This window comes from Numida meleagris, chromosome Z (assembly GCF_002078875.1).
Source record: "Numida meleagris isolate 19003 breed g44 Domestic line chromosome Z, NumMel1.0, whole genome shotgun sequence".
In the NCBI taxonomy this organism is placed as follows: Eukaryota; Metazoa; Chordata; class Aves; order Galliformes; family Numididae; genus Numida; species Numida meleagris.
The window spans coordinates 52268699-52290632 of NC_034438.1; the positions used below are offsets into that span (position 1 = coordinate 52268699).

The 21934-nt window shown below is 47.2% G+C and overlaps 1 protein-coding gene across 2 annotated transcripts; it reads left to right on the top strand.

Annotated features, from left to right (window-relative positions):
- On the top strand, positions 2867-19716 carry MFSD7 (major facilitator superfamily domain containing 7). 2 transcript variants are annotated; one of them, XM_021380820.1, is made up of 10 exons: positions 2867-3089; positions 7411-7569; positions 8505-8724; positions 12456-12532; positions 12649-12786; positions 13315-13431; positions 14347-14499; positions 15596-15753; positions 16495-16607; positions 17661-19716. In XM_021380820.1, exons 1-10 carry the CDS (start codon positions 2970-2972, stop codon positions 17813-17815), a joined length of 1410 nt encoding a protein of 469 aa, XP_021236495.1. In that variant the 5' UTR covers positions 2867-2969; the 3' UTR covers positions 17816-19716. The 2 variants fall into 2 exon arrangements, with proteins under 2 accessions (XP_021236495.1, XP_021236496.1); XM_021380821.1 differs by lacking the exon at positions 2867-3089 and adding an exon at positions 3117-3256.

Genomic DNA, 21934 nt, shown 5'->3' on the forward strand with positions numbered 1-21934 from the left:
CAGCCCATTCCAGCGCCTGACCACTCTTTCAGAAAAGTAGTGTTTCCTAATGTCCAGCCTAAATCTCCCCTGGTGCAAATTGAAGCCATTCCCCCTCGTCCTGTCACTAGTTACAAGAGAGAAGAGGCTGACCCTCAGCTCACTACAACCTCCCTTCAGGTAGTTATAGAGAATGATAAGGTCCCCCCTGAGCCTCCTCTTCTCCAGACTGAATTTTTATAGAACGCCTCATCTGTCTCTTCATCCTGGTTAGGCGATCTATAACAGACCCCCACCAGGATGTCTGCCTTGTCAGCCTTTCCTTTGATCCTAACCCACAGAGATTCAACGTTGTCTTCCCCAGTTGCAAGTTCAATAACATCAAAACAATCTCTAACATAGAGAGCCATGCCACCACGCCTCCTTCCTTGCCTGTCCTTTCTGAAGAGCTTGTAGCCATCCATCGCAGCACTCCAGTCATGGGAGCGATCCCACCATGTTTCCGTAATGGCAACTAAGTCATAGTTTGCCTGCTGCACAAAGGCTTCCAGCTCATCCTGTTTGTTGCTCATGCTGCAAGCATTGGCATAGACGCACTTCAGCTGAGCCCCTTGCCTCACCCGTAATCCCGATGCCCACCTAGGCACACCTCTTGCAGGGCTGGTTTTATCCCCTTCCCCCTTTCTCTCTAGTTTAAAGCCCTCTCTATAAACCCTGCCAGCTCCTGGGCAAGGATGTGTTTCCCCCTTTGAGACAGGCCAGACCCATCAGCAGACCTCAGGCCTGGTGCCAAGTAAACCGCCCCGTGATCAAAGAACCCAAAATTCTTGCATTTGCACCAGCCTCTCAGCCACGTGTTTATGAGATGGGTTTTCCTGCCCCTTTCAGTATCTTTCTCCAGTAGATGTCATTTACTGTGAATTTAGTGACACTTTCAATGCTGTATCCCAGAACTTTAATGTATCCAAGTTAGGACTTTATAGTCTGTATGAGAGACAGTTGGATGGGTGAAGTACTGGCTGGACTGGGCCAGAGAGTCATGCTTTAGTTGGTTGTCCTGTTTTGGAAGGCTATAGCATGGCATCTGCCCTAGGAAATTTCCTGTTTAGCACACTTATAAGTGACCTGGAGGATACAAGGGAGTACAGCTTGTCAAGTTTGCTGGTGACACTGAAGTGCAGGTAACAGTCAATATATCTGCACTACATTCTTGGGCTTCTATTTCAGAGGGACAGTGACCAGCTAGAGAAATAGCTGAAATAGAGAAATGAAATTTCACAAAGTTAAATGCAAAGATGCAAACCCCTGGGCAGGAATAGCCTATTGCAGTTTTACAGGCTATGAACTGGTTGGCTGGGGAGCATGTCTGCTGTAAATGTACAGGATAGCCTTGGTAAGACTCCTACCGAGATGCTTGGTAGAGATGAGGCTGAAGTGTGCCCTAGCAGCAGCAAAGGCCAACAGCACCCTGGGCTGTATGAACAAGAACACAGCCAGTAGGTTGAAGGAAGGGATTATTCTGTTCTACCCAGTACTTAACAGGTCATATCTAGAGTCCTGTGTTCAGTTTTGGATCTCCCAACAAAAGAAACACAGCAATAAACTCAAGGGAGCACAGCAGGGCCACAAAGATGGCCAGATGCTGTAGCAGTTGCTGGAAGAGGGGCTGAGGGAATGTGGTTTATTCAGCCTGGGGAAGAAGGCTTTGGTGGATGTAACCAGCTTTCCCATATCTACAGGGAGGATCATCACAATGTGCCTGGTCTGTTTGCAGTGTTACGTGGAAGGAGGAAAGGGTAATGAACAAATTGAAAAGAGAGTAGTTCAGACTACATATAAAGAGAAACTTCTCATGAGGACAGTCCAGCAGTAGAATGGGTTGCCCTGAGGGGTTGTGTTCACTCCATCCTTGGAAGTTTTCAAGACCAGGCTGAGCCCTGAGCAACGTGGTCTGAACTCATGGCTGACTCCATTTTAACAGGAGGTCAGACCAGGAACCGCCTGAGGTCTCTTCCAAGCAGAATTACCCTATAATTTGTGAGTGATCAGTACTGCAAAACTGCTTTGGATGCAGAATCCTCTCCCAGTCTCTCTCATAAATCATTCCACACCCACTTTATAACAAAGTTACAGAGCCTTTAACTATGCAGTTGTTGATAAGCCTTTTTTTCACATAGCAACTGTCAAAAAAGTTTTTTTCTAGCAGAGACCACTCAGTGCACATGCTATGCAGTTGGGTATATTCAGTGGATATCACATATGCTCACACATCTGAGACCAAAGAAGCCTCAATACAAGTGTCTTAAAAATAGGAAACTGCTTAGCTGAGAAGCACCTGTGACAACTGGCTCAAACTGCCTCATTCCTGAAAACAAAAGCCAGAACGGCAAGGGGGTACGGGATGTGCTGCGCTGGGGGGAAGAGAGGGTGGCACTGGGGAGAGGGAGGCTGATGGAGATGCACCAGGCAGAAGTTGAGCACCAACAAAGAAGAAGGAGGTGCAGGGCAGGTGAGGCGTGCAAAAAGAGAGCCAAGCCGTGATCCTACGTGGCTGAGAGACACCTTTGTGCCTCACACCCTCCTTCTGTCCGCTTTCCTGCTCCGACCATCTCCCCGTCCCGCTGGCACCAGCACCGCCGAGCCAGCTCACCCCGGCAGGGCGGGAGGTGCCAGCACACGCCAACCGCGGGCTTTCGTAGCTCTTCGCTCGGCTCTGCGCGCCGCTGCTGTTGTTTCCATCAAAGCAGCAGCGAGAAGCTCACCCCCGCCTCCGCCTCCACCGCCGCCCGAGCACTGCCGGTCTCTACCCGGCGCCACGCCCACTCCGCCACTCGGGAAGCGGTGGCAAAGGCCCGGGACCGCCCCGGGGAGGCGCGGAGTGGGGCGGGGCTGAGTTGGGCCGAGCCGAGCCGAGCCGAGCCGAGCCGAGCCGAGCCGAGCCGAGCCGAGCCGAGCCGAGCCGAGCCGAGCCGAGCCCGTTTCAGCCCGCGATGGAGCGGGGCGAGGCGGTGGGCCTATTGGCGGAGCGTGGGCCGGGCCGGCTCAAGACGTACCGGCGGCGGTGGTTCCTGCTGGCCGTGGTGTGCCTGCTGAACTGCTCTAACGCCATGGTGAGCGGGGCTGGGCGGCACGAGCCCCCTTGGGCCCGGGCGAGGCCTTTCTGACCGGCGGGATCCGCGCTGGAGCGGCGTGCGGGGGGAGGAGGGCAGCGCGCGTGTGATCCCGGGGGAAATCGAGGGAGCACCGCGGTGAAGCCAGGCTGGGATGGAGCGCAGGTGTAAGTGCCACTGAGACTTTTGTGGCCCACTGGGGGCCTCAGGGAACACTGAGTCTGTGAAGGACGGTTTCAGACTTCAGGAGTACGCTGCTGAAACTCCCCGTGGGTGCAGGAGCACGAGTAGGCTGGGCGTTAACGCTGACCTGGGCCAGCAGGCTTACCTGGTTAGAAGAAGGAGCGAGTGGATCTCCTGCTGAGGTTGTTGCAAATACAGAATGGTAAAGGAGTGATTCTGCACCAAGCGAAGGACAACAGGGCTGTGAAGGGTTTGGAGCGTAAGTCTTACAGGGAGTGGCTGAGGAAACTGGGATTTTTCAGTCTGGAGAAGAGGAAGCTCAGGGGAGACCTTATTGCTCTCTACAAATCCTGAAAGGAGGTTGTGGTGAGGTGCGGGTCGGCCTCTTTTCCCAGGCAACAGCGATGGGACAAGAAGGAATGGCCTCAGTTTGCACCAGCAGTGGTTAGGTTGGATATGGGGAAACATTTCTTCTCAGAGAGAGTGGTGATGCATTGGAACAGGCTGCCCAGGGAAGTGGTGGAGTAACCGTCCCCAGAGGTGTTCAAGAACTGTGTGGATGTGGCACTGAAGGACATGGTTATTGAGCATGGTGGGAGTGGGCTGACAGCTGGACTTGATGAACCTAGAGGTCTTTTCCAATCTTAATGGTTCCGTGATTTAAACAGACTGGTGCGGGAACTTCTAATTGCCCACAGATACTTAATTCTGAAAGGCCTAAAAAAGGGACACTAGATCACACTCACTTGTTGGGCAGATTAAAACTAAGTTCAGTAGTTATCAAGGTAAATGCATAATGTTTCCCCATACCAAGTCAGATGCCCAGATCTTCACTCATCAATTCATTGAGGACATTGTTGGTAGTTATCAGACAATGCAGATTTATGTGCTTGAGTATTACTGTGTCAAAAGCACGTGCTGTCTGGCAGCTAAGGTTAGGCGTGTTCAGTGATGGAAGAGAAAAATGGGTCTTCCATGATGCAGAAGTGCTGTAGTAGAGAAATGGAAGAATGTAGTCAGAGTCTGGTTGTATACTGAAACACCAAAAAGCTGAGGTACCCTTTTGAAGAAAAATCTGTGTATCCTCTAAGGGTGCAAAAAGGTGTCCTGCAAGAAAAGAAGAGCAATGTGAAGCTCCATTGTTTAAGTTAGATCAGCACAAGAACATCGTGTAACAGGAAACAGTTAGCCTGGATGCCTGTCCTGGCTAGGAGTGGGAGTGACAACATAGGGAAAGGATGCTGGACAAAGGTGTTACAGGCCCTCCTGGAAGTCTTGAACTTCGCAAATGGTTAATAGTGAAGCTGGAGAGATACTTGAATTGGTCCTTCAGATGCACCTGCAAGTGAACCCATGTCTTGGGTCATGCTGCTGGAGAGAGGGTACTGTTTGTCTGCTCAGCCTTGTGCCAACTTCCTGACTGTCTGCAGCCTTTTTTTCCCACAGTAGCAACTTGGGCCGGTACTTCCCCATTTCAAAACTGTGTGCTTAATAAATACACTCCCATAGCAATACTGTATAGTAGGCCTCTGCACATGTCTGGAATTCGCAAGTATGCTGATGTGGAAAGTTGTGACCAAGCGTTTTCTGATGCAGATGTTTCTCCTAAATTTTGCAGGTGAAAATCACATAAAAACAGAGGGAGTGGTTGAAAGGCCATGAAATCAACATGGTTGGTTTCTGTTTAAAAGTTACAGATGGAAGGATTAGTTTACCAGTTCTGTGGCATGAAAATTGCCATGCAAGTTGAGATGTGTCCTTAATTCTTGCTCAGGTGCTGTATGCAGTACTTTGTGGTGGGTATTCCTGTGTCAGTCTGTCTGCAAAATGCAAATGGTGAGCACACCCAACTTCTGAGCTCTCTTATTTGGAGAGAGTGGGTCACCTCATGGAGTGGACTGAGCTTCCAGGACGACGCCTTGTGTTCTCTCTTACTCATGCATGCGTGCAGCTTTCCTTTTTAGCAGCCTCTGGTGAAAGTGACAGACAGCAGGCAGCCCTGAGAGAGAAGGATTGTTGTCAGCATCATGAGGACAGTGTAGGAGCAATTTGTCTGCAGGAAGGCACGCTCAGTCATGCAGCAAGGACAGGCTGAGAAATAAATGTTTGTTTGTTCGTTCTGTTTTAAAATTGTGATTGAGTAAAGCCAGGCCCAACCATGTAATGATGAAAAGGGAACTTCTTCTGCTCTACACCATCATGTGAAATTCTATCTCTATGAGAGAGCATTGCAGGGTAGATGATGTATAAGGCTTTTACACCAAAGAGAAGTAGTTTCTTCCTTGAATCTCTGTTACTGACCTGGGCTTAAGAGCCTCTGTCTCTGAGCTGCTCTATGAAGTGTGTACTGTCTTGCTAGGGGCTGGTTCTCATTTCCCTAAATACTGCTGTTCTGGAAACCGCTAGCTGAAAACATAGTGTATGAAATCCTTGCATTGTTTTAAAAAGTCCGTAAGTAGGCATCATCTACTTTATGCAATTTCTACCTGAAGTCCTGGGCTATGTGGCTCTTCTGACCACGTCTGGGCTAAGCTTAGGTGATTGCTCCCCAGATGTCTCATGCCACCACTTTGAGTAAGAGGTGATGTTACCGTGCCTGTGGATGCTCTCCAGGTTTGGTTTGTCAAACTGACACTGTGGTTTTGAGTGCGTGTGTGTTTAACCTGAAGCGTTACTGTTCAGTAGTACCCAGGAAGTGCTGATTGCTGAGGCAAAAACCTCCTTTCTCTTTGCCTCCTTACTGCTGAGTTCAAAGGGTAGAATCTGTTTTGCAGGAGGAACATCTTGCCTTAGTGCTGTGGACAGAGAAACACACAGCAAAATGAGTCTGGGAGTGCATCCTGCCCTATTCTGTGCTTGTCAGCTTGAGTAAGGTGGAGAGGAAGGAGGAGGGAGCAGCAGACAGAACTGGCTCACACGTGGCTGGCTGGCTCCTGACTCACTCCTGGAGGACTTCTACCACCACTTGGTGCACTTGGAGAGGAAGGAGAGCCACACAAGTATGTTCCAGAGCTATGCGCACACGCTACTCACCTGCACCTGTCTGTTCCAGCAGGGCCCTTGTAGAGAACGTGTGCGCACACAGCTGCTGCTGTCCAGCTCCTGGTCCTGCCTGTCTTCCTGAAGGCTGTAAGAGGCTGAAACTGACATCCAACCTGCCTGGAGATCTCGCCTCTGTCCCTCCTTCTGCTAGATGAGTGCCATTGGCTGAGGCCAGAGGCTGTTTGCTTCTAGTCTTTGTATCCATTTTGATGATCACTGAGCTCAAAGAAGAGGAATCTGGTGTATGGCTTGGGAGGAGGAGTCCTGTGTGTCTCAGGAGGACATCCAACATCACTTTCACAGTAGCCACACTACTGTGTCCTGGTGCATGGGAGAGCATGCTGAGACCAGGGAGCTGCTGCAGGCAGTGACTGCCTGATGATTGCTGAGCTGTGTCAGCTGTAAAGGAGAAGGTCCCCTTTCTTATGAGCCATCTCCATGTCTCCTTTTTTTTAAACTGGACAGGAAAGGTGTTACAAGGGCGTTGCCATGCTGTGCACAGCTATACAGTCTGCCTGACAGTGAAAAACACTCCATTTGGCAGCTTCTGCTAGCTGATACTGCCATTAATGTGGCAAAACGCTTGCAACCTGTTTGGTTACATGTGCTTTCCACTGTGCAAATTGTTTTGCTTTTCACACTTAAAATCTTGATTTGTTGGTGTGTGTGGGGGTAGACACTGGTTAACAACTTGCATTTCATGAAAACCAACATTTTTCTATTGTATCTGTTGAGGCTGTGCCTGGTTGTATATGTGATGCATTAACTTATCCATAGTGTTCCTTGAGCTGTGGCAGTCCCAGGGTTGCATTTATTTATGCTCCCCTCTGCAGCTGTTGCTTACTGAAGTGTTGAGTCTGTGCTGCCTTTAGCCCTCATGCTGCTACCAGTGCAGGCAGGGAGGCGGTGGCATGCAGCCCACCAGTAACCTCCTGCAGGAGTGGGAGGAAGGACAGATGCTGAGCTCCTTTGTAACAGGTGGAGGGAAACTGGATTGTGAGGCTCTTCCCAGTGTAATTAGGTTGCAGGGATGCTGAAAATCTGTTCTGGTAATGATGGTCATGCTTACTCTCTGTTTTTGCTCTCTGTTCTGCAGCTATGGCTGACATTTGCTCCTGTGGCTGATCAGACTGCTGCCTACTTCCACATTTCCCTGGAGATGGTCAACTGGCTCTCAGTAGTGTACCTGCTCATTTCAATCCCCTTTGGTCTGGTGGCAACATGGGTTCTTGACAGCGTGGGGCTCAGATGTGCTGTGAGTTGAACCATTCTGTTACCCTGAGGACTCTTCACCCAAGGATGGTGAACGTGACCTCTCTATGGGTTCAGTTGCACAAAGCACTAGCATGTATACTCTGAATCTTGTTTTCCCAAGTGTAGCAGAGGATGGCTGTGTTGAAAGCTCAGTTCTAGTTCAGTAATAGCTGTCACCACCTTGGAACTGGGGAGTAGTAGGAAAAGTCATAATGAATGTTGTATTTCTCCTTTCCTTCTTCTGCTTGGGATATTGTTGTTTTAGCCAACCGACAGGGGCAGTCAGCATGATACAGATAGGTAAAGAACTTGTGAGGTCAGGTGGGGTTTTCAAGGGAGCAGTGTTAACACAGCTGGTGTGCTTATAGGGCCAGTTTAAGGGATGGCAGGGCTGGGTGCAAGCAAGCTAGTGACCTATGTCAGCTCACAGTGTACTCTGTGCAAAGACAGCTTGGTATCTCAGCACAGTCTTCCCGAAAGCTGTGAGGCTTGAGATTGTGGCATTGAAACAAGCACTAAGAGAACAGAACACTAGCAGGACCTGTATACTGGATAACTCATTTCCAAGGTCTTTGGATCATCACAGCAAGATGCATGGGTGATGGCACAAACTTGAAAACAGAGTGAAAATAGTGAACTTTGGATTTCTACTAAATTCCACTGCTGGTCTGCTGTCTTGCATAAGCTGCATGGTGGTATAGACCAGGGAACCTTCTTGCTCCTTAAGGAGTCTGGTAAATAGGTTATCTTTGGATCATGAACATCCTGCAGTGATCCTAAGGGGTGGGGACAGTCTGCAGGCATCTTTCTGTGCAGCAGTTATTAACAACCCAGCGTCTCCCATAATTCGTCTGAGACCTTGCTTGTGCTATGCTGTTGCATTAAGTTCTGTCCTTCAGTTGTGATGCACAACCCATGGCTGTTTTCTGCTTGCAGGTGATCCTGAGTGCGTGGCTGAACATGATGGGTAGCATCATCCGGATGTTCAGCGTCCTGAAGTTCATGAGCTTGGGCTCCCAGAATTACTGGTACCTGTTTGTTGGGCAGTGCCTCTGTGCATTGGCTCAACCTCTTGTCATCTTTTCACCAACTAAGCTGGCAGCTTTATGGTTCCCAGATCACCAGAGAGCAACAGCAAATATGATCTCATCCATGTGTAAGTGATAGCTGCACAGTAAGTTTGTTACCTTCCAGAACTTGGTAGCATTTGTGCTGCTTTCAGAGACAGCAGGCAGAAGAAGCCTTCTTTACCACAGCTGTTTGGCCTTGGAAACACAGGTCTGGCCAAAAGTGTCATAGCCATGTGCAATAAATCAGTGCCTTCAAGGCCTCACAGGACAGCCAGGCATTCCCATGCTGCCAAGCAAGAAGTGGGCCTCAGCCATAGCCAGGTGCAAAGTTAAAAGTAAACCACCCAGGTTCCCAGCATCCTTCCTCTCTGCCATAACAAGGTGACCATCTTTGCTGAGGACAGCCCTCAGCATTACTAAATCTAAAGTCTCTGCAGTGGCTTTACCTGTGCAACTTGTTGAGCTGGTGTCCAATTTGCAAATTATGTTTGTGGTCACAGTTGAAAAATTCTGTAACCAGATGGAGGTGAGGCTGCAGCAGCAGTTTTGTTCACCAGTTCATCCAGTAGCAAGGTGCTGAGTATTTGTTCCCAATTGATATACATGCATACACATGTAAAATATACTCGGCTGGCCATGCAAACACATTGAATGTGCTAAGTGCAGCAGGACTACGCACACAGAAATCACTTCTCACTTGTAAAGTCCCTGAGCAAAAGTTTCTGAAAGCTGGGGTACTGGAGGTACGGGGTACTGGAGGTACCAGATCTGCTTTCTCTGACCTCATCCCTCTCTTGGTTCATTTATCTCTTGGTTGAGGTAGGATACTGCACTTAAGAGATCTGTTTCCTTCTTCTATGTGACATTTTCCCTGGCTTCTCCTTTCTTCTTCCAAGGGCTTGAGAGATGCTCCAAAAACGGGGCTGACCCTCTGGTTCCAGCTGCCAAATCCATACCTGGAGGTATGGGGAAGATCCCATACTGCCATGGAGTTGTGTCAGAAGCAATAAGTCGGGGGAAAAGGCCAGTCTAGAAGGACACCTATACCGCTTTCCCAGTGCTGCTCATAAACCCAGACCATGAACACTTATTTAGAAGGATGGATATCTGTGATGTCAGGACTAGGCAATTCTTTTTGCTCCGCCCTCCCTAGAGTAGGGTACGTGGAGTTGCACACCTTCTTTCCCAGGACTGAGACAGATCTTTACCTTTCCTTCTGGAAAAGGAGCTCTCTTGTGAGTGTGGTGTGATGCCAGTGGTACCAGAGAAGTTCAGAAGGTGCTGGTTGGTACCACTGGGCACTGTGGTCCTTTGCTGTGGTATGAAGGATCACAGCGTGTAGAAATTTGTTTATTTTAAGTGAGAGAGCAGCCAGAGCAGCTAAATAGTATACCATTGATGTAGCGACCTCAGACCTTACAGGAATAAATGGATAACCGTGGGAATTAATGAAACTGAAGAGCTAGGAACAGCAGATACTCAAGATCTGAATCTGTTCAGTCTGTGGCTTGCTGAGATATCAGTTTGAGGACTGAATGGGCTGTGATAATTATCTGCTGTGGCGCCTGCATATTGCTGTCTAGCAGGCTTCCATTAGTAGTGTCTGGTTACACCTATTTCTGCCTGTGGTATGAAATCAGGATTTAATTTTTAAAAAGAGTTTGAGTATTGCCTAGAAGGAACATCTGCCACAGCCCTTTCATTTACTTCAGTGGTAAATTACCTGACAAATGCCTACATGTTACTTCTTATCTTGATGCTCATTATCCCCTGGCCATTCAGTCTTGTTGCACCTGTTTGGCAAGAAGTGATGGATAGTCACCTCAATGTGGCTTTGTCTAGGAAGACTGAAATGCTCCAGTGCAGTCACTTTACGGGCACGTTTCCCTTTTCCTTTTCACACATATCTCCATGTCTGCCTTTTGCTCACATGAGCTTTTTCTCTCAGCTTGTTCCAGTTCATCAACATCCATTTCCTGTGTTAATGCTAGAGCAGTGCTCAGTGTTGGAGTATTGTCTGCATCAGTGCTATATGCAGAATCTGGCCCTGCCAGTATCCCCACAGCTTCTGGCAGTACCTCTAGGCAGGATTTGCTGTTTTTGTGTGCAGATAGAAACAGATCCTGTGCACACGATCCACCTGAGTAGCTGAGATCACTATTACTCATCTGTGCTCTTCAGTATTTACCATACTCACTCCTCTTATCAATCCCAGAGACTTACTCACTTAGAAGCAGCAGAGGGCCCAGAATGAATCCCTGTGAACACCATGAGTAATTCTACTGTTTGTATTTTACCCAAATGCAGAAGTTTTAATCCATCTCCTTGGAAACTGTTGTTTAACTATTTCCACTTAAAGTTAGTTTGGATAACATTTCACCTAGATTACATCAATGAGTACTTTCCAAATACAGAGCAGGAATGCTGTGATTGTTGTGTGCTATTGCAATATGAATGATGCCTCAACAATAACAGAACAGAGAAGGTTGTAAGGCATTTCTTGGGATCACCTCATCCAAGTACCCTGTGCAGGCAAGGCTGGTTGCAGCAAGATGCTCAGGGTCGTGTCTGGTTAGGTTTTGAATACTTTCAAGAATGGCAATGCTTGTTTCAGTGTTCAACGGCTCTCACAGTAGAAAAGTTTAAATTTGGACGAGAGTTTCCTGTGTTTCAGAACTTTGGCAGAACTGCCTTTGTTCCATACAGAATATTGATGTAATTCAGTGGTTGAGCTCTGGGATGTCCCACACATCATTAATATCTCCTGCTGAGAACTGGTGGAAGGTGCTCACTGGGCACGTGCTGTGCGCTGCCTGGACAGTCTTCACAAAATGTAATATGAAGCTGTTCTGGCTGGTTCCCTAGCGGTATGGATTCTCATTATTTTAAAAGGGATGTTTTGCTGATTCTTTTGTTCCAGACTAAATATTTGTACATCTACAGTGCTACCAGATCTTGGCATGTTTGCTACTTCTGAAAATAAAATTGATGTACACATCCAGTGCACATGGCAGAAGGTGGCCAGACAGTTCTCCTTGGCACCTGCCACTTTGTTGGTATGCGAACTCTTCTTGTGGGAGAAGGGTAAGACAAACCAGCTGTGGCTCAGCTCCTTCTCCTGAACTGCAAGTGCCTATACAATGCTGGTTTTCTACTTAATGTGAAAAACTAGTGTTCTAAGGATGGCTGGCTGTGACAATGGCTGATTATACTGCAGAAATGTGTAGATGAATAAGGAGACCACTGTGCCAGTGAAGCACTCAGGAGACATTGAACTTGGAGGAAGGCTGAGGAAATGGCACACGAAGGCATCACATTGCATTCAAAAGTTCCCAGCTAGTGCTAGGATACATGCTTGTCTAGCTCCAGACTCAGGCAGGACTCTGAAGTCTAGATTTCTCCTCTATTTGTTGCTGCTGCTATGTAACATCAGGACAGATTACATGTATTGATCCATCTTTGTTTAGTCCTTTCTTACTAGCACTTTCTTACTTTAAACTTTCTTACTTCATTGGAGCAGCCTTGTGAGGGTGCAGACACCATAATTTGTAAATGAAAATCAATTTCCAACTATATGGAATTAGGTCTTGTAGGAAAATGGTTGTATAAATGAATTTCCTGACGATGAGGGAACAAATGTGGCAACAGTGATACCACACAGTTAACTTCTCTCAGGTGTTCCTCTCCTGGTTTCTCCATTGGTCTGTCCATACTTTTTGCTTTTCTGGACACTGCTACTCTGGTGTTGAGTGGTACGTAGAGGTTAATAAATTATTATGTCTGCTTGCATCAAAAACATCTTTTTATTTTCTTCCAGCCAATCCCTTGGGTATTCTTATAGCAAACGTTCTGTCACCTGCACTAGTTCCTGAAGGAAGGCACATCCCATTGATGGTAAATGAAAACTGGTTTTGTCAGCCACTGGGGCTGGTTGGGGTCCAGCTGGCTTATGTGTTTGGAACAGTGGAGCTGGAAAGACACGTAACATTGCTTTTCTTTGTGTTGTGTAGCTAGGTGTTTATGCCATTCCTGCCGTAACAGCCTGTGTTTTAGCCACTGTGGGAATTCATGAGAAGGTTCCTCCAACGCCTCCTTCAGCCAGTGCTACTAACTCCACCTCTCAGCCTTTCTTCATGGGGCTCAAAATGGTAAGTGCTGTAGCACAGAGAGGAACCAGTGTTGAAATGAGGGATGTAGCTTTGCTGGGCAGAGATGTGTTGAGGAATCTGCTGAGAAAGCAGGCTCTGAATTTCACTCCACCAAATCTGCCATGGAAGGTTCTCTTCCTTCCCCAGGAAGTGGAATCTGCTCACAACAGAACTGTGAGGGATGCTATCTGACAGTTCAGCCATGGGCTGGTTGCTCTTTAGCCAGTACAAACAAGCACACTGGACTCCTCGAAGAGGACTGCACAGCCTGACCTTTCTGAGGTGGTAACAGATGTGGTAACGTGTGAAGAAGAAGAATTTGGGCACTGAAGAGATCTTCCTTCTTATATGGCCTCTGTTTTTACTTGTCTGCAGGCTGAACTGAAGGGGGTTCCATACTCGTCTGATGCTCACAGGGTTGCTCTCAGCATTTCTAAGGGGTTATAGCATCTGACCCCCAAGTCTGTTGTCACAGCCTGACCTTTCTTCCTTCTCCAGGTGTTTAAGTACGTTAACTTCTTTCTCTAGCTCCTGAGAAACAGGCCATACATCATCCTGGCAGTGTGCTTTGGAGGAGGAATTGGGATGTTCACCTGCTTTTCAGCTCTGCTAGAACAAATCCTTTGTGAAAAGGGTTATTCAAATGTGAGTCTTCTCCTTTTCCTCCCCACTGACTACATCTTCTGTGATCGAAATCATGTCCTTGATAAGCAAATCAGAACAAAATGAAGACAATTGAATATGCTGCACTGTCTAATATCTTATTTGCACGTACCCTTTAATGTAGGTTAAGCAGTATTAATGCCCAGGACAGTCAGTCTTTCAGTGTATTGGATGATCTATGTTTTTATTACTGCCTCTGTCCAGGCTCCCCTTTGCAAATTAAAAACGTTTTCTCCCCAGACACTTTTTAGGATGTTGCATTTTCCTGAGCCACTCTAGAACACAGATGCTTAAGCAGCCTTCTGACACCTTTCCCAGAGAGGCATGGAGGCTCTTGTGGGCCCTAGAGTGAGCAGGCTGCTGAAGGCTGGCTGGTGCAATTGCGTTTTTACTTTAGGCAGTCTAACCAAAGCCAAGGCAGTAGGAAATCACAAGTACTGTGACATATCTGTTTCTCCATGGCTGTACACAGGGTTTGCACAGCTGGTTTCTCTTGCTGTCTCCCTGCAATGGCAAGGAGCTGTACCAGTTCCTGTGTTTCCCCTTATGCACTTCAGTCCTGCTGCTTGTATCCTCCTCGAGTCCTCTTAAAACACTCTTAACTCCAGCTGTTAGATGTCTTCACATTGACCTGCCTTGCTGTGCATTCAGCCTCCCTTGCCAGGCATGCCAAAATTTGTTATCTGTTGAGACCTCAGGACGACCATCAGCCTGTTGTCCATGCACGTGTAGCAGCACTGATTCTGGGCCAAATTATTTGCTGCCCACAGCCCTGCAGTGAAAACTTCATATGCCTCAGAGAGTGACCCACTAGCAGCGGGCAGGTGGGTCAGTGACATTAAAACCTTGTTCCTAACCACTGTGTTTGCTCAGCTACCTATTTTCTGTGCCCTCTAGGTATTTGCTGGCCTGAACGGTGCTCTGTTCACAGTGTGTGGTTTATTGGGTGCCTTCCTGCTAGGACTGTATGTCGACCAGACAAGGAATTTCATAGAGTCCACCAAAATCTGTTTCTGTCTGAGTGCCCTTGCCAGCATCGTTTTTGCAGTGGTAAGTTCTCCCTTGCATTGCACCACACCTGTGGGCCTACTTCTGTTGCCATCTAGTAAATCATCAGCTCAAAACAGGGCCATTTGATGTCATAGTATTTATTAAACTGTGTCCTACTTGGAGATTATCTCCCTGGAGTAGGATTTTTTACAGAAAAACCCTTCCCTGGAGATTTCACAGAGTAACTTTGGAGCCTCAGACAGAGCTTCAGGACGTAAATGAATTGATGCAATTTACTGCCTTACATTGGATCACTTCTCCCTTACCCTTCCTCCTCTTCTATTCCTCACCCTTATCCCATACAGATGAACTACTAGTTCAAAGCAGTAAAATAAAACCCACCCATCCAAATCTGCTTGATGCCCTGATGTTTAGAACTCTGATTCCAGACACAGTTTGGACTTCACCAGCTCCATCAAGGCCTCTGGAGCTGTGCTGTGAGACACCTGCTGTTTCTCTGTGGGAATTTAAAGCGTGACTAAGAATGGGGATTGCCAGCACTGTGGCTGCAGGGCTTATGCTCTTAACTTTCCTTGTGGTGAGACAAGGCCATTCTTTTTCCACCAGACCTAGGGATGAGGGTGCTTTGGGCACTAAACTGATCACCAAGGTTTGTGGATAATTCAGATCTTTTAGTTTTTTGGTTTTTTTTTTCATATACCTAACATGAATCTAACATGATAAAGAATATTTTAAGTGTAAACTGAGCTGTAGTATCCCAGTGAATTCTCACATATAACTCACTGCAAATGCAAATTCTGAAATGCTTGTCAGGATGACAGTGTGTGCTTCACTTGGTTCTGCAGATAAAATAACTGCACTTCAGGTTAGTTACTGTTCAGGAAATCAAGTCACAGTACTGTGACTGCATCCACATTCTTCAGATAATTCTGCTGATTCTCTCTGTTGCCTGGCTTAAATTTGAAAGCTAAATCTTCACTGAATAGCAGTTTGTTGACTCTAGAGGGCTAGAGAATAAAGAAATACAGTGCTGGTTGATAGCAAATGCTTGGGACTTCCTTCAGGTTATGAGTTCAGAAACTTTCTGTGCAGCAGCGTTGACAATGAGATTTTGGTGCTGTTTTTCTGCCTGCAGGCATCTCGGTTCAGAGATCAGGCCATTGCTCTGGCCGTCACCAGCTCAATCTTTGGTTTCTTTGGTTTTGCCATGTACCCTGTTGCCATGGAGCTGGCAGTGGAGTGTTCCTATCCTGTGGGAGAAGGCACATCTACAGGACTGATTTTTGTTGCAAGGTAAGCAGACAGGTTAAATCTAGATGACATTTGAACTTGGGTTCCTGTGCACAGGCAGGTTCATGGGTGCAGATAGAGCACAGTGTTCATCACTGCCAGCCGTGCCGCTGAACTGCCTTTGTGCAAGGGGAAAGCTGGATGGCTGAGCTGCGGAGCTGATGAGCCTCCCCTAGAGGTTTTGGCACTGTTCTGCTGCAGGAATGACTCGGTGGAGCCCTAAGCAGTGTTATACATGGCTCAGTACCACTTCTGTGTGACAGATGGAGCTGCAGCAGCAAGAAACACTAGTCAAAGAGGGGCATTAGATACTTGCTTTGAAAACTCTTGTCTCCCACTGGTTGTGAACTTCATTGCTGATACCAGCCAGCTGTGAGGAGGAGGAGGAGGCTGAAGTCTTTTTCCCATCCTCACCCTTGCAGTGAGAGATATTTCCAAACCTCTGGCCAGTGACTAAGCTTCAGCACCTTGATAGCTGTAGTTCAACACTTTCCCACCTCTGCACAGTACAGTTATCCTGCTATGTTGGCCCTGTGTCTGGGGTGTTTTGAAAGGCTGATGTGACCACCCTGTGAACCAGAGCCTGTTAGCCAAGGGCCTAGGTCAGGAACAGCTGATTGCAGCTTTCCCTGCAAGAAGGACCCTGTTCCAGAAAGGGTATTTCCTTTCTTGCACTGGGGAGGCTGGGCTTGTCTACATCATTAGTGAAAGAGATAGTCACCGCATGCTGGCTTCTCTCCACAGCCAGATTGAAGGTGTGATTTTTATGATTCTGCTGCAAGCCCTCACCGTGCGTGTTTCTAAGGACCCATCTTCCACCTGCGCTCTTGACCAGGATGGAGCCCTGGACTGGACAAGTAAGCACATCTTTAAGAAATGATGCTGGATGCTCAGCTGCACCCTACGTGTCCCCAACTCCCACCTATGTCTCACTGTTGAGTACCCTGCAAGACCAATTCCTACTGCAGCCTAGCTCTGAGCTTCACCAAGCAGCTACTGTTAGGAGAAGACCCTATCCATGTAGCACACACAGCCTGTGCTGCTGAGCAGTGTGGCAAGTCAAGACTACAGACACACTGACTGCTTTGCTGGCTCCTTTTGCTTCTGCATGCACAAATGTTACTGGGTTTGTAACGTGCTTGCACTGCTTTGTTCTGACTTATTTCACACTACTGTTCCTAGTCTGGAGAAGACAGAGAAACTGAGATGAACTGGAGCTTAAATATGCTTACACTGTAGGCTAAATCCTGGTTTTGATCTCTCATTTATGTAATACTGACATCATTTCCTAAGGACATACTATAACACAGAGGCTGGCAAGCATTTTTTTTTTTTTAAATCCTCAGCTGAGCAGAAATCCCCAGAACCAGCTCTACTTGCTGACAGAGAAAAAGACTTCACTGTCCCCAAAAAGCATTTGCCTGCTTCAAGATGGTGAGGCCCAGAAAAGCTGTGGATGTCCCATCCCTGGAGGTGTTCAAGGCCAGGGTGGATGGGGCCCTGGGCAGCCTGATGTAGAGGGTGGCAACTCTGCCCATGACAGAGAGTTGGAACTGGGTCTTTCTTGTAGTTTTCTTCACCAGCCCCCAGCACACAGCTGTACACACACATGCACACACAAATACGTGCAAATGTATTCCCACAAACACTGTGTGCACTGGTGTAAGACTCCTACCTGTGGGGCCATGCAGGACTAGAGCCCTTGCAGATTTCACTCAAGTCATCTTTCAGAGTCTTTATTATGGGAGAAGGGGTTTGGCTTTCACCCAACCAGTGTTGCCCAGTCTTGAGCTGCATGTTGACCTCAGGCTAGCCTTAGGGAGATGATCACCTAGACTGTGCAGTTCCTCTAGCTTTTTGCAACAGTGGAGGATGTGGATTCACCATCTAAAAGTGTGTCTTGTTTGCAGCTCCAGTCCTGTTGCTGGCAGGCCTCTGCAGTGCCATGGCTTGTTTCTATGTCATCTTCTTTCACACTGACTACAAGCGGCTCCATGCTGAGACAAACAGTAGTGACATGGTCAAGGCAGAAGATACAGGATCAGAAGATGTTCCTGAAGCCTAACCCAGCTGAAAAGGGCATACCGAGGGACCAGTTAGGGAAGGACTCAGGCCTGTGGGCAGGGTTCAGGACTGCATGTGCTCAGCTGGCAGGCAGGGATATGGGTCCTGCTGCAAAACAAGCACTTTGGATTTCAGGAGAGGGGGGGCTACAGTAGTCATTGGGACACATTTGCTGTGCTTCCCTGTCTTGTCTTTATTTATGAGTCTGTAGTAATGGTCTGTAATACATGCTGTGCTGCCAGAGAGATCAAAGAGGAACTGGACAACTACACAGATAACGGATTTTTAGCTGACTTGATTCAAGCTGAAGAAATGCTGCAGAGGTCAGAAGCATCATATTTCACGATTTTTGCATGTGTACTTGGATCAGAAGAGAAGCTTTGACAGCAGTGGAAGCACTTCCTATCAAAAACATGCCAGAAAAATTGCCTTCAGGAACTGTGGTTCTCATACAGTGTAACGATTCTTCCTGTTAAATGTGGAGCTAATTGTGTCTCCTAGGAGGCGCAGTAGTGTGGCAGGAGCTACATCATTCTGTTGCAATGAGGAGATGTAAGTGTATGATCTGCAATATAAATCTGTTGCAAGTGATACGCTTTGTCCTCTTAGAAACAGGAAAAGGAAAGCCTTTCCTGCCATGCTGACTGTTAAAGGAAAAATGAGTAAGCAGCAGACGTTAAATATGCCAGTTTTCCTTGCCCTATCTGATCACCTGTGAGATGCTGAGACATTTGAGATAAGTTTGTTTTAAGTGGGATCCTATTGTTTTGCCATTTGTCCTGCAATTCCATCGGTTTAAGCTTTGCACAAAGACAAACTCACTGGTGTGATTAGGGTTGTGTATCCCACCAAGCCAAGACATGCTTTCCTGTAGGAGAGCATGCAGAAGTCAGGTCATTTTTTGTTGAATGGTGTAGCAATGCTTGGTGGTGCAGAACTGGCAAGATGACCACACAGAGAATGGATGGCACCTGCACACATTCCTGCAGATGACAGGGGCTTTTTTTATTAAAAACCTTCAATTTCTCTCTGCAACTGACAGCACTTCAGTGCTTGAATATTGTTAGTGGCACAAAAGATCCCTTTGGAGTTCAGTTACGCAAACAATTGCAGTGGGTACAATGGGCTTTTCATTTTACAACAGTACTTGCACAGCAGTCCAGTGTCCTGCTTTGGTGTTCAGGTCTTAACATACAACTTGAGGACTTTATACCTTAGGATGTTTTGGTGCTAAAAAATCAGATGGTGGAACTTGGGGATGCTTCATACCATGCAGCTTGCAGGGGGATCTCAGAATTGTTGACGTCTGAAAACAGTGACTATTTTTCTCCACTCCGGATAGGGGATGATCACAAGGCAAAGGATGCACTTTCCCTAAGAAACAGGGTAAAAAAGAGCTCTCTCAATGACTGAATTATCTTCTCCATTAGCATGTGGTTAGCTGTAGATGTCCCTGTTCATTGCCAGGGAGTTGGACTAGGTGACCTTTAAAGGTTCCTTCCAACTCAAATGATTCTGTGATGTGGAATTTTCTCCCCTTATAAAACAAATTCCTGCATCCTTCCAGGGAGTCAGCTAGTTCTTACAGCTCCAGCCTTGCTGTCCCTTGCAAGCACTGATGTCTGTCAAGGAGAGCAGGAAGGATGTCTTAAACTGAAGTGAAACAAGATGAATATGGATCTGTCAGAGGAATGAAATTAGCCATCTTTGATAAGAACTGGTTGGTAATTTCTGCGGCCCTGGAACTAATACATGGAAATAACACCAAATATACCTGTCAATTCTGAGTCCTGCTGCACAGGGAACAAAAAGCACTTGGTACTTTACAAATTTATATATTAACAAATGCTTATGTTTTTTAATAAAGGGTGGTTTAATAAAAGATTAAGAAAAAAAACATGTTTTCTCACTGTATTTTATATATGTAAGGGTTGATCACATCTGCTTCCCAGCAGAAATGAAAGGTTTTTATGCATTGCATTTGTTTGTTGTGTTTGAAATCATGATGAGTGGTATCTCATCTCCAAAAAGGCAGTATGAAATTAGGTGAAGGTGATACTACAGTTACCTTTATCACAGAATCACAAAATGGCCTGGGTTGAAAAGGACCTCAAAGATCATCTAGTTTCAACCCCCCTGCTGAGTGCAGGGTTGCCAACCACTAGACCAGGCTGCCCAGAGCCACATCTAGCCTGGTCTTGAGCATCTCCAGGGACGGGGCATCCACAACCTCCCTGGGCAACCTGTTCCAGTGCGTCAGCACCCTCTGAGTGAAAAGCTTTCTCCTAATATCTAACCTACATCTCCCCTGTCTCAATTTAAAACCATTCCCCCTTGTCCTATCGCTATCCACCCATGTAACAGTCATTCCCCTTCCTGTTTATAGGCTCCCTTCAAGTACTGGAAGGCCACAATGAGGTCCACTAGACCAGGCTGCCCAGAGCCACATCCAGCCTGGCCTTGAATGCCTTCACAACCTCCTTGGGCAACCTGTTCCAGTGCATCACCACCCTCTGAGTGAAAAACTTCCTCCTATTATCTGACCTATACCTCCCCTGTCTTAGTTTAAAACCATTCTTCCTTGTCCTATTGCCATCCACCCATGTAAACAATTGTTCCCCCCTCCTGTTTATACGCTCCCTTCAAGTACTGGAAGGCCACAATAAGGTCTCCCTGGTGCCTTCTCTTCTCTGAGTTAAACAAGCCCAGTTGCCTCAACCTTTCTTCATAGGAGAGGTGCTCCAGCCCTCTGATCATCTTGGTGGCCTCCTCTGGACTTGTTCCAAGAGCTCTGCGTCTTTCTTGTGCTGGGGGCCCCAGGCCTGGATGCGGTACTCCAGATGGGGCTGGAGTACTCACAAGAGCTGAGTAGAGGGGGACAATCACCTCTCTCTCCTTTATGCTGAAGGACAGGTTAAGAGTGAAAGGTAACTACTAGCAAGTGTCTTCCAAATCTGTGGTCGTAGTCAGAATCTACCTTGCAGAAGTACCCTTATCTTTATCCAGTCATATAAAGGAGATTTGAAAGGCAACATTTTTTCTTCATCAGACATACAGGTGTGTGAAGCTCATTTTGAATTCCTGATGTAATGTGAAGTGAGCTGCTCATCCATGAAGGTTGTCATACACTCACAGCATACTGCAAAGGCATTATGGTGTGGCTAACAGTGGAGCTATGTTGTTTCTGCACAGCTTGCACCATTGTTTATTTGTACTGGTTATGCTAACGTAACATTTAGTCTTTAGAACAAGAGGGTGAAATTTCTACCCAGGTCTAACCATGGCTAAGGTTAGCTTACTGCTGTACATCCTTCTCAAGGGAGCATAACTCAGCTGCTGCTCATAGGCCCTGGAAAGCCTATGAGTAGTAGGAAGCTTAAATCTTCATCTTCAGGATAGAGGGGTTTTGATGTTAAGGCATGGGCCTGGCATGCTGGATTGATGGATTTGTGTCATCTTCCTGCCAAAGGTCTGCTCTGACTGCATTAGCAAGCCTTCTGTGAGCCCAGTAACTCTCATTAAAGGCCTTTGTAGTACGTATCACTGGAAACTTGGTACTGCAGAAAACTGGGAAAGATGGATGGTCCTTGCAGTGGGCTGGTTTCTGTAGAGGCTTCCTGGTTTTGTAAAGGGCAAGGGTGTAAAGGTCATTTAGTGCGTCAGCCAACTGCTCCCATCAGGTATTTCTGGATCTTAAAGGAGTCCTCTAAGACAGGGATATATTCTTTCCACCCTTCTCACAGATGAGACTAAGACAACACTTCCGCTGCAAGAAGTGTTTTTCTTACCCAGGAGCCAGACTTGAAGACCCTGCAGCAGCTCATTCCAAGGACTTTCTGCAAGGTACTGTCACCACCTGCCTCAAGTGCAACTGTGCAAGGTGAGAGATGGTTGTAGGCTTCCTGTAGCCCCTCAGAACAGCTAGCTCTCTGCCCTCTTGATGCAGTCTCCCCTCAGGACTGCATGGGCCTGGCAGAAGATGGTCAAGTTCCCCAGAGCCTAGGGCTGAGCTATGCTGCACCCTGAAGACCAAGCAGATCTTGACAGCGCTGTCCAGTAGAGGCCAGAATTAGCTGTAACTGTGAGGAAGGCAGGAGAAAAGCGTTCTGTAGGATGTTCC